This window comes from Coregonus clupeaformis, chromosome 26 (assembly GCF_020615455.1).
Source record: "Coregonus clupeaformis isolate EN_2021a chromosome 26, ASM2061545v1, whole genome shotgun sequence".
In the NCBI taxonomy this organism is placed as follows: domain Eukaryota; kingdom Metazoa; phylum Chordata; class Actinopteri; order Salmoniformes; family Salmonidae; genus Coregonus; species Coregonus clupeaformis.
The window spans coordinates 44,577,574-44,590,248 of NC_059217.1; the positions used below are offsets into that span (position 1 = coordinate 44,577,574).

Genomic DNA, 12,675 nt, shown 5'->3' on the forward strand with positions numbered 1-12,675 from the left:
GTAGGTTTATTTGAACAGTGAGAGACAAAAATTCAACTAAAAAAAATCCAGAAAAACGCTTGTCAAAAATTTTATAAATTGATTTGCATTTTAATGAGGGAAATAAGTATTTGACCCCCTCTCAATCAGAAAGATTTCTGGCTCCCAGGTGTCTTTTATACAGGTAACGAGCTGATATTAGGAGCACATTCTTAAAGGGAGTGCTCCTAATCTCATGTTGTTACCTGTATAAAAGACACCTGTCCACAGAAGCAATCAATCAAACAGATTCCAAACTCTCCACCATGGCCAAGACTAAAGAGCTCTCCAAGGATGTCAGGGACAAGATTGTAGACCTACACAAGGCTGGAATGGGCTACAAGACCATCGCCAATTAGCTTGGTGAGAAGGTGACAACAGTTGGTGCAATTATTCGCAAATGGAAGAAACACAAAATAACTGTCAATCTCCCTTGGCCTGGGGCTCCATGCAAGATCTCACCTCGTGGAGTTGCAATGATCATGAGAACGGTGAGGAATCAGCCCAGAACTACACGGGAGGATCTTGTCAATGATCTCAAAGCAGCTGGGACCACAGTCACCAAGAAAACAATTGGTAACACACTACGCCGTGAATGACTGAAATCCTGCAGCGCCTGCAAGGTCCCCCTGCTCAAGAAAGCATATATAGAGACCCGTCTGAAGTTTGCCAATGAACATCTGAATGATTCAGAGGAGAACTGGGTGAAAGTGTTGTGGTCAGATGAGACCAAAATTGAGCTCTTTGGCATCAACTCAACTCGCCGTGTTTGGAGGAGGAGAAATGCTGCCTATGACCCCAAGAACACCATCCCCACGTCAAACATGGAGGTGGAAACATTATGCTTTGGGGGTGTTTTTCTGCTAAGGGGACAGGACAACTTCACCGCATCAAAGGGACGATGGACGGGGCCATGTACCGTCAAATCTTGGGTGAGAACCTCCTTCCCTCAGCCAGGGCATTGAAAATGGGTCGTGGATGGGTATTCCAGCATGACAATGACCCAAAACACACGGCCAAGGCAACAAAGGAGTGGCTCAAGAAGAAGCACATTAAGGTCCTGGAGTGGCCTAGCCAGTCTCCAGACCTTAATCCCATAGAAAATCTGTGGAGGGAGCTGAAGGTTCGAGTTGCCAAACGTCAGCCTCGAAACCTTAATGACTTGGAGAAGATCTGCAAAGAGGAGTGGGACAAAAATTTTCCTGAGATGTGTTCAAACCTGGTGGCCAACTACAAGAAACGTCTGACCTCTGTGATTGCCAACAAGGGTTTTGCCACCAAGTACTAAGTCATGTTTTGCAGAGGGGTCAAATACTTATTATTATTATTTTTATTTCCCTCATTAAAATGCAAATCAATTTATAACATTTTTGACATGCATTTTTCTGGATTTTGTTGTTGTTATTCTGTCTCTCATTGTTCAAATAAACCTACCATTAAAATTATAGACTGATCATGTCTTTGTCAGTGGGCAAACGTACAAAATCAGCAGGGGATCAAATACGTTTTTTCCCTCGCTGTACATTGCTTTGTTTTCCTATTATTTGACAGCTTGGCTGGCGTGTTTGGGTAGTAGATGCCCGCGCAGTGGATTTCATATGATGAGTTGGATATGTGCTTACATAGCCAGCTAACAAGTTGCTTGTTTTGTCCAGTTTCTACCGACGCAATTCATTTGGAGACTGTCCCAGATTCGTAACTAATCGGCTAACATTGGCGAACTCTGTAGTTAGTCTGTCAGTCAAGAAAACAAGAGTTGATTGGAGGAGAGAGAGAGAGTGTGTGGGGAATGGGAGGCGTGTGACTGTATCACAATTTATTATGGAAACCCCTTTTTAGGAAGAGAGTATGTGTTTGGATGAGAAAAAAGAATGAGGAAGGAAGAGAGAATTAACCACATCGCCAGAAAGTTTGTCCAAATCTCTGTCAACACTGACGCAGAAACCATGTACCGAATATCGCAATTAGTGCCTAGACTGGTCCATCTGGTCCTAGTACAGAGGCTGTGTCCAGTCTGGTCCCAGTAGCCAGATGACCCAGGCACTTGGATAACATCTAATAGTGCTTTTTTTTACCCATAATTCAATGCCAAACTCACTCAATCTGTTTAACTGAGTGAGAGCCAGGCCCAGAGTCGGCAGTTTGAATGTGTCCCTCTCCCTCTTCATTCTCCAAGCTACAGGAAAATACCATCAGGTGTAATTCACAAAACATTTATTTATATCTGTACAGCCAAAACACTAAAGCCATTGTGTCGGGCAAAAATGCTGAATTCAACCACTCTTACTACAGCAGCTCAGCTCCTAAACATTGTCTGACATATCAAAGGATTCATCCATGCATTACAAACAGAGGAAGAGAGATTATGTTCCTCACCACAATTGTATCCTATTTGTTGCTCCTCTCCTCTCCCCTGTTACTCTGTTCCTCTAGGTCAGTGAAAGTGAGGGAAGTGATGTGGAGAGTCACCAAAGTGCAGGGAGGAAGAGGAGTTAGAGATGATTAGAGGAATAGAGATGTGGAGCGAGGGGAGAATGGCGGGAGAGAGGAAGAGGAGTAAAGAGGGAGAGGAACATGGAGGGGAGGAAGCAGAGAGAGGGGAGGAACCAGAGGAGGGGAGGAACCAGAGAGAGGGGAGGAACCAGAGAGAGGGGAGGAACCAGAGAGAGGGGAGGAACCAGAGGGAGGGGAGGAACCAGAGGGAGGGGAGGAAGTAGAGGGAGGGGAGGAACCAGAGAGAGGGGAGGAACCAGAGAGAGGGGAGGAACCAGAGAGAGGGGAGGAACCAGAGAGAGGGGAGGAACCAGAGGGAGGGGAGGAACCAGAGGGAGGGGAGGAACCAGAGGGAGGGGAGGAAGCAGAGGGAGGGGAGGAAGCAGAGGGAGGGGAGGAAGCAGAGAGAGGGGAGGAGGCAGAGATAGGGGAAGAACCAGAGGGAGGGGAGGAACCAGAGAGAGGGGAGGAACCAGAGAGAGGGGAGGAACCAGAGGGAGGGGAGGAACCAGAGGGAGGGGAGGAAGCAGAGAGAGGGGAGGAACCAGAGGGAGGGGAGGAACCAGAGAGAGGGGAGGAACTAGAGGGAGGGGAGGAAGCAGAGGGAAGGGAGGAAGCAGAGAGAGGAGAGGAGGCAGAGAGAGGGGAAGAACCAGAGGGAGGGGAGGAACCAGAGGGAGGGGAGGAACCAGAGAGAGGGGAGGAACCAGAGAGAGGGGAGGATCTAGAGGGAGGGGAGGAAGCAGAGGGAAGGGAGGAAGCAGAGGGAAGGGAGGAAGCAGAGGGAGGGGAGGAAGCAGAGGGAGGGGAGGAAGCAGAGAGAGGGGAGGAAGCAGAGGGAGGGGAGGAAGCAGAGAGAGGGGAGGAACCAGAGAGAGGGGAGGAACCAGAGAGAGGGGAGGAACCAGAGAGAGGGGAGGAACCAGAGGGAGGGGGAGGAACCAGAGAGAGGGGAGGAACCAGAGAGAGGGGAGGAACCAGAGAGAGGGGAGGAGGCAGAGAGAGGGGAAGAGGCAGAGAGAGGGGAAGAGGCAGAGAGAGGGGAAGAACCAGAGGGAGGGGAGGAACCAGAGGGAGGGGAGGAACCAGAGAGAGGGGAGGAACCAGAGAGAGGGGAGGAACCAGAGGGAGGGGAGGAACCAGAGAGAGGGGAGGAACCAGAGAGAGGGGAGGAGGCAGAGAGAGGGGAAGAACCAGAGGGAGGGGAGGAACCAGAGGGAGGGGAGGAACCAGAGGGAGGGGAGGAACCAGAGAGAGGGGAGGAAGCAGAGAGAGGGGAGGAACCAGAGAGAGGGACCAAGGGGAGGAACCAGAGGGAGGGTAGGAACCAGAGGGAGGGGAGGAAGCAGAGGGAGGGGAGGAAGCAGAGGGAGGGGAGGAACCAGAGAGAGGGGAGGAAGCAGAGGGAAGGGAGGAAGCAGAGGGAGGGGAGGAAGCAGAGAGAGGGGAGGAACCAGAGGGAGGGGAGGAACCAGAGGGAGGGGAGGAACCAGAGAGAGGGGAGGACCAGAGGGAGGGGAGGAAGCAGAGAGGGGGGGAACCAGAGGGAGGGGAGGAACCAGAGAGAGGGGAGGAAGCAGAGGGAAGGGAGGAAGCAGAGGGAGGGGAGGAGGCAGAGAGAGGGGAAGAACCAGAGGGAGGGGAGGAAGCAGAGGGAGGGGAGGAAGCAGAGAGAGGGGAGGAAGCAGAGGGAGGGGAGGAACCAGAGAGAGGGGAGGAAGCAGAGGGAAGGGAGGAAGCAGAGGGAGGGGAGGAAGCAGAGGGAGGGGAGGAGGCAGAGAGAGGGGAAGAACCAGAGGGAGGGGAGGAACCAGAGGGAGGGGAGGAACCAGAGGGAGGGGAGGAACCAGAGGGAGGGGAGGAACCAGAGAGAGGGGAGGAACCAGAGAGAGGGGAGGAACCAGAGAGAGGGGAGGAACCAGAGGGAGGGGAGGAACCAGAGGGAGGGGAGGAACCAGAGAGAGGGGAGGAACCAGAGAGAGGGGAGGAGGCAGAGAGAGGGGAAGAACCAGAGGGAGGGGAGGAACCAGAGGGAGGGGAGGAACCAGAGGGAGGGGAGGAACCAGAGAGAGGGGAGGAAGCAGAGAGAGGGGAGGAAGCAGAGAGAGGGGAGGAACCAGAGAGAGGGGAGGAACCAGAGGGAGGGTAGGAACCAGAGGGAGGGGAGGAAGCAGAGGGAGGGGAGGAACCAGAGAGAGGGGAGGAAGCAGAGGGAAGGGAGGAAGCAGAGGGAGGGGAGGAAGCAGAGAGAGGGGAGGAACCAGAGGGAGGGGAGGAACCAGAGAGAGGGGAGGAACCAGAGGGAGGGGAGGAAGCAGAGAGAGGGGGGGAACCAGAGGGAGGGGAGGAACCAGAGAGAGGGGAGGAACTAGAGGGAGGGGAGGAAGCAGAGGGAAGGGAGGAAGCAGAGGGAGGGGAGGAAGCAGAGAGAGGGGAGGAACCAGAGAGAGGGGAGGAACCAGAGAGAGCGGAGGAACCAGAGAGAGGGGAGGAACCAGAGGGAGGAGAGGAACCAGAGGGAGGGGAGGAGAGGAACCAGAGGGAGGAGAGGAACCAGAGGGAGGAGAGGAACCAGAGGGAGGGGAGGAACCAGAGGGAGGGGAGGAACCAGAGAGAGGGGAGGAACCAGAGAGAGGGGAGGAACCAGAGAGAGGGGAGGAACCAGAGAGAGGGGAGGAAGCAGAGGGAGGGGAGGAAGCAGAGGGAGGGGAGGAAGCAGAGAGAGGGGAGGAACCAGAGGGAGGGGAGGAACCAGAGAGAGGGGAGGAACTAGAGGGAGGGGAGGAAGCAGAGGGAAGGGAGGAAGCAGAGGGAGAGGAGGAAGCAGAGGGAGGGGAGGAACCAGAGGGAGGGGAGGAACCAGAGGGAGGGGAGGAACCAGAGGGAGGGGAGGAACCAGAGGGAGGGGAGGAACCAGAGGGAGGGGAGGAACCAGAGGGAGGGGAGGAACCAGAGAGAGGGGAGGAAGCAGAGATAGGGGAGGAAGCAGAGGGAGGGGAGGAGGCAGAGAGAGGGGAAGAACCAGAGGGAGGGGAGGAACCAGAGGGAGGGGAGGAACCAGAGGGAGGGGAGGAACCAGAGGGAGGGGAGGAACCAGAGAGAGGGGAGGAAGCAGAGAGAGGGGAGGAAGCAGAGATAGGGGAGGAAGCAGAGGGAGGGGAGGAGGCAGAGAGAGGGGAAGAACCAGAGGGAGGGGAGGAACCAGAGGGAGGGGAGGAACCAGAGGGAGGGGAGGAACCAGAGGGAGGGGAAGCGGGTGAGCACACACGAGATGGGGGGGCTACGTTTCCATGGAGTGTGTCTGCCCCAAGTCCCACCATTCACCATTGTGCCACACAGCCTGGGCCTAAAGCGACAGTGGCTTTGGAGTTGTTTTTAAAAGTGGTCGGAACTTATCTGTTCCAGAGCTTGTAATGGATTACAACAAGAAAATGGGCGGGATTGACCATCTTGACCAACTGAGGAGCTATTACAATGTTGGACACACAGGCAGAAAATTTAGAAATGTGTGTGTTTTCGGGGATGCTCAACATTTCCATCATAAATGCATACATCGTGTGGGGGACCCTGCAAAGGCCCCTTCCCAGAAACTGCAGGCGCTGGTCCCTGAAGGCATTCAAAATGCAGCTTGTGCATTCACTTTGTGATATGGCTACAGTGGCAGGAAGAGGGGAGCCAAGAGTGTGGCACCAGTGCATGTGGAGCGAGTTGTAACTCATTTGAAAGCAGGTGAAGTTTGAAGGGCGCAAGAGAGGGTTGTGTGGTGTGCATCCGGAGTGGACACAGGGGGAAAAAAAAGTGGGAGATGTGTAGAAACCTCCCTTGGGTGCTCTACGTGTTCCGTGCCACTTTGCACGATTGGGCAATGTTTCCAGAAAGTTCCATGCAATGTTGTAGGCTAATTCCAAATACTGAAGTGACAGTGTGAAATAGGAATCTGTCCTACAAATCTTTGATTGTCTCTGAACAGTTGTTTTGTATCTTGTCTTTGATTCTATCTAATACTTGTTGCATTCACTGAGTTGTTGTCAAAGTAGGCTACTATTTCTACATTTTGTGTCAGGCCTGGTACTAAAATCTTATTGAGAGAGGTTGCCTACATTTTGAAATAGTCTCTGAATTTGTAAATTAGTAAGAGTCGCCGTCAATCAAATAGCCTACTATGTGCGGGTTTTGAAATACTTCCTGAATATGGTCACATTTTGGATAATTGTATTTATTTATATGTAAATAATATATTATACTTGGTACATTCTGAGTGAGTAATTTAGTCAAATTTACTACAATTTAAATACGCTAGGGTTTTTTTGTTGAGTGTTAATCGCTTTTTGATAGTGTCTTTACACAACGTAAGACAAAATGAGGGTTATTCCTATTGACATGAATGTGGTGTCATATTAAAGAAGAGGTTGTGCTCTTTAAAAGTAAATTGACTTGTAATTTTAATTTGTTCTTTGTTTTTGAGCTATGTCTGTTTGTTTGAAATGTGTGAGAAAAATTAGTTTTTTCTTGAATTCTCAGTAATCTACAGCAGCATTCTAGAATTCTATTTGGGTCTAAAGGGTTAACCACTATTATTGCACACAGAGTGACTCCACGCAACTTAAAGCACATTTTTTACTCCCAAACTTATTTAGGCTTGCCATAACAAAGGGGTTGAATACTAATACATTTAATAATTTGTAAAACTTTCTACTAACAAAATTCAACTTCGACATTGTCGGACATTGTGTGTAGATCACTGGCACAAAATCTCAATTTAATTCATTTTATAGTCAGGCTGTAACACAAAATGTGGAAAAAGTCAAGGGGGTGTGAATACTTTCTTAGCAACCAATTTTGTAGGTGGTATTAGGGCATTTGCCTTCCATGAGAGCTGGTAACTACATCCTGTGCAGCACATTGTGTTGGTGTAAATAAGGAAGAAAAGTCCAGTCTATACACACACACAGGTGAGTGACTTACCAAAGAGGTGCCCTTTCTGACATCTTCCAGGCGCTCCAACACCTCTGTCAGACTTGGGTCGTCAGAGTCAACAAACCAGATAGGGGGTATAGAGGGGTATGACTCCTGGGAGACAGAAAGGGGGGGGGGGGGGGGAGAGAGGGGGGGGTGATCAGTTGATTACATCATTACATTTACATTTTAGTCATTTAGCAGACGCTCTTATCCAGAGCGACTTACAGTTAGTGAATACATATTTTTTTATACTGGCCCCCCATGGGAAACGAACCCACAACCCTGGCGTTGCAAACGCCATGCTCTATCAACTGAGCTACATCCCTGCCGGCCATTCCCTCCCCTACCCTGGACGACGCTGGGCCAATTGTGCGCTGCCCATGAGTCTCCCGGTCGCGGCCGGCTGCGACAGAGCCTGGATTCGAACCAGGATCTCTAGTGGCACAGTTAGCACTGCGATGCAGTGCCTTAGACCACTGCGCCACTCAGGAGTACACTAATTACTAGGAAAAGCTCTAACGGAACAGCGCTGAACTGACACGCGATCTAGCTAGCTATCTACACTGAACCAAAATATAAAACGCAACAATTTAAAAGATTTTATTGAGTTACAGTTCATATAAGGAAATCAGTCAATTGAAATGAATGAATTAGGCCCTAATCTATGGATTTCACATGACTGGAAACACAGATATGAATCTGTTGGTTACAAATACCTTTATAAACAAAAGTAGGCTTGGTTCAGAAAACCAGTCAGTATCTGGTGTGACCACCATTTGCCTCATGCAGCACGACAACTCTTTCGCATAGAGTTGATCAGGCTGTTGATTGTGGCCTGTTGAATGTTGTCCCACTCTTTAATGGCTGTGTGAAGTCGATGGATGTTGGCGGGAACTGGAATACGCTGTCGTACACGTCTATCCAGAGCATCCCACACATGATCAACGGGGTCACGTCTGGTGAGTATGCAGGCCATGGAAGAAACGTGACCTTTTCAGCTTCCAGGAACTGTGTACAGATCCTTGAAACATGAGGCCGTGCATTATCATGCTGAATCATGAGGTGATGGCGATGGATGAATGGCACAACAATGGGCCTCAGGATCTCGTCACGGTAGCTATGTGCATTCAAATTGCCATCAATAAAATGCAATTGTGTTCGTTGTCTGTAGCTTGTACCTGCCCATACCATAACCACACCGCGGGGCACTGTTCACAACGTTGACATCAGCTAACCGCTCACCCACACAATGCCATACACGACGCTGTCTGCTATCTGCGAATAGCACACTTCTCCAGCGTGCCATTGGCCATCGAAGGTGGGCATTTGCCCACTTTAGTCGGTTACGACACCGAACTGCCGTCAGGTTAAGACCCTGGTGAGGACGATGAGCAGGCAGATGAGCTTCCCTGAGACAATTTGTGCAGAAATTAATTGGTTGTGCAAACCCACAGTTTCATCAGCTGTCCGGGTGGCTGGTCTCAGACGATCCCGCAGGTGAAGAAGCCGGATGTGGATGTCCTGGGCTAGCATGGTTACACGTGGTCTGTGTTTGTGAGGCCAGTTAGACATACTGTCAAAATCTCTAAAATGATGTTGGAGGCGGCTTACGGTAGAGAAATTAACATTAAATTATCTGGCAACAGCTCTGGTGAACATTCCTGCAGTCAGCATGCAAATTGCACGCTCCCTCAAAACTTGAGACATCGGTGGCATTGGGTGGTGTGACAAAACTGCACATTTTAGAGTGGCCATTTATTGTCCCCAGCACAAGGTGCACCTGTGTAATGATCATGCTGTTTAATCAGCTTCTTGATATGCAACACTTGTTAGTTGGCTGTATTATCTTGGCAAAGGAGAAATGCTCACTAAAAGGGATGTAAACAAATTTGTGCATAACATTTGAGTGAATCAGCCTTTTTGTGCGTCTGGGATTTTTTATTTCAGCTCATGAAACATGGGACCAACACTTTACATGTTGCATCTATATTTTTTGTTCAGTGTAGCTAAATCAGAAATAACTAGTTAACTGATATTTCTTACATTTATTTATTGTTATTCTTTGGATTTGTTTGTATTGTTTGGTAGAAACAATTATTTATTTATTTATTTTGACTATGTTTTTTTTACCCCATATGTAACTGTGTTGTTGTTTTTATCGCACTGCTTTGCTTTATCTTGGCCAGGTCGCAGTTGTAAATGAGAACTTGTTCTCAACTGGCTTACCTGGTTAAATAAAGGTTAAATAAATAAATACAAGAAAAGAAACAAACATTTTCGCTGCACCTGCGATAACATCTGCAAAATAAGTACACACGGCCAATACTATTTGATTTGATTAGCCAGGTAGCTAGCTTAGTAGTTGGAACTACTTCAGAATAAAGGAATGATAGATCACATTTAGAAACATCCACAGCTATACACCACGTACTAACCATCTAATCACGACGTCACGTGCCGACTTGTAATATTATGTGGTGATGTTTTATTTGTTGGCGGGTAGCTTATGCCCAGCTCATCCGAGTTGTTACGACATCAATTAGCTACCTAGCTAATACTAACAACCATTTTCACACAGGACTATTCTGCGTTAGACAGCAATTGTGTTCACAGGTCACGTTACCTTGTGTTATTGTATAAGCAAAATAAGCTACAATTAACAGCTAGCTAGCTACCTTTTATAGGTTGGCTGGGGGTCAAATGTATTTTCTGGAGTTTTTTTTTAGACGCATTAGCTAGCTAGCCTATAACAACCAACTAACGTTTAACTTACACATATATGAGCTTGTTTCTTGTTTGCTAACTAGCATAGCTAACTATAGCTGGACATATGGCCCGATAATAAAGTATTAACAAACTGAAGTCTGAACACATTTATATTTTATTTATCTAGTTAGCTAGCTGATTTGTAACACAAATTATGTGTTCGCGTTGAAAATTCCAAATTCGTCATGTTTATCGCTTGTCCTGTGCTAACTGGCTAGTTAGCTAGCTAACGTTAGCTTCTTTCTTACCGTGATGTTGCAATGTATAATCAGGAGTTTTTCACCGGTTACATTAAACTGACAACTAAGCTCATCAGGCTTCCAATCAATAATTCTGAAACGTTCGTGGTTTGGGTCAAAAATTGACTCCAAAAACTTCAATTCGGCCTTCAGACCCGAAACCGACATCTTCCACTCATCTCAAGCCAGGCAGTCCGCGGGGGAGGGGACAAGTTGAGGCATATTGCGACCGCGCAGTCGGGGCTGGATCTCGCACGGTAGCGTGAGAGTACAACAAAAGAGTGCAGTGCTGGGTGGAAAATTCAATATCATGAAGTCCTATGTTTCTGAATACATAGCAGGTCAAATAGATACATGTATGGTTAATATTGATTATAGATATAAAATTATGTAAAATAAAAAATATATACAAAAAATGTGTCAAATGTATTTTTTTGCACAATGCTGAGCCAGTGCAGGACGCAAACAGATTGAGAAGGCATCTCAGCCCCATCCTGAAAGGGCATCAGATTCACAGTCCGATCAGATAAACCACATTCCTCTGCTAGGTATTGTCATCATACCAGTATTGTGATTATTCAGCAAGGCAGAACCTAGACAGAATCAGAAATATAGGCTACCTATGTAGAATTATCAGTATAGGCCTACAGTAGCCCTTGATCATGACTCTCAGTTCCATTACCTTACACATCTTTTGTACAGGGGAGATTTGGTAAGAGGCATGACGCTCAATCTGAACATTAACACGCATTATTTGCGATATGGTTTTGGAAGCATAAAGACCATATCTTTCATATCAGCAACAAATATAATAAGGGTTAGGGTTAGTGTTCCCACATGGCCATATCTTGATGTTACAGCGCTTGTTTACGGAAAACAGAGGGAAGACAAGAGGTGCTAATAAGCTATCTAGCATGCTCCAAACGCCCAATTATTGTGCCCAATGATGTTCGTACCATGTTTTTTGCTGCTACCATGTTGTGTTGCTACCATGCTTTAGTGTCATGTGTTGCTGCCATGCTATGTTGTTGTCTTAGGTCTCTCTTTATGTAGTGTTGTGGTGTCTCTCTTGTCATGATGTGTGTTTTGTCCTATATTTTTATTTTATTTTTTAACCCCCGTCCCCGCAGGAGGCCTTTTGCCTTTTGGTAAGCCGTCATTGTAAATACTAATTTATTCTTAACTGACTTGCCTAGTTAAATAAAGTTTAAATAAATACAAATAATAATAAAAACACCTGTGTGTAAGCGTAACTCAGGAAGTGTAGTTGGTCAGATGGAGGCACAATAGCTGTTTTGGATCTGTGCATAAAAACTACAGCAAGTGTCTGTCTTTTTTTATTTGAAGGATTCTTTCTCGCGGATGAAAGACCGAAGAAGGGCTGTCTTTCGAAAGCCATATTGCAAGCGATGATTATTTGCACATCATCTCTTGCACATATATCATTCCAGTGTTAATACTAATTGTAATTATTTTTGCACTATGGCCTATTTATTGCCTTACCTCCATAACTTGCTACATTTGCACACACTGTATATATATTTTTTCTGTTGTATTTTTGACTTTATGTTTTGTTTTACCCCATATGTAACTCTGTTTTGTTGTTTTTATCGCACTGCTTTGCTTTATCTTGGCCAGGTCGCAGTTGTAAATGAGAACTTGTTCTCAACTGGCTTACCTGGTTAAATAAAGGTGAAATAAAATAATAAAAAAAATAAAAAAATAAAAATTATTGACATTTCTAAACCTTAAAACAGTTCACATAAGCCAGTCATGGGCGAAGCTAATGGCTGAAAACTGTAGGGAGAAGGCAGAATGCCGCTAGGCCTACAGTAATTCTCATGATGGAGAATTTTTGTCATTATTTTTAATGGACAATAAAGATTTGAACATTATTTTTCCTTATTTATTTATTTACTTCCAAACACCTGAATGATACAAATATGATGAATTAGTTAATTATAATTCTATGAACAATTCCCATTCAAGTGCCGACTGTGCATTAATTATTTTCATAAAACTTTCTATATTTGTTTTTTTATTTTTACATTACAAAAACAAACATATACATTTGAACAACAACTTACAGACACACAAATAATGGCTACATCTCCTCTGCCCAGACCCACATGCTCACACTCCCATCCCCACTGCCTGCATTATTGTTTGCTACATGGCCTTAAATTGTACTAATTTGTTT

At 46.8% G+C, this 12,675-nt stretch overlaps 1 protein-coding gene across 4 annotated transcripts in view; it reads right to left on the bottom strand.

Annotated features, from left to right (window-relative positions):
• LOC121540784 (ubiquitin-conjugating enzyme E2 Q2) overlaps positions 1-10,705 on the bottom strand; it is a 34,170-nt gene extending 23,465 nt beyond the window's left edge. For 3 of the 4 annotated variants that reach the window (XM_041849878.2, XM_041849876.2, XM_041849875.2), the window contains exons 1-2: positions 10,485-10,704; positions 7,477-7,581 (exon numbers count right to left, since the gene is read on the bottom strand). In XM_041849878.2, coding sequence (XP_041705812.1) covers positions 7,477-7,581; positions 10,485-10,643 — 264 coding nt within the window. In that variant the 5' untranslated portion in view covers positions 10,644-10,704. Of the gene's footprint in view, positions 1-7,476; positions 7,582-10,484 lie in introns of all 4 variants that reach the window. The other variant, XM_041849877.2, reaches the window with a different exon arrangement.
• Positions 10,706-12,675: the final 1,970 nt, after the last annotated feature.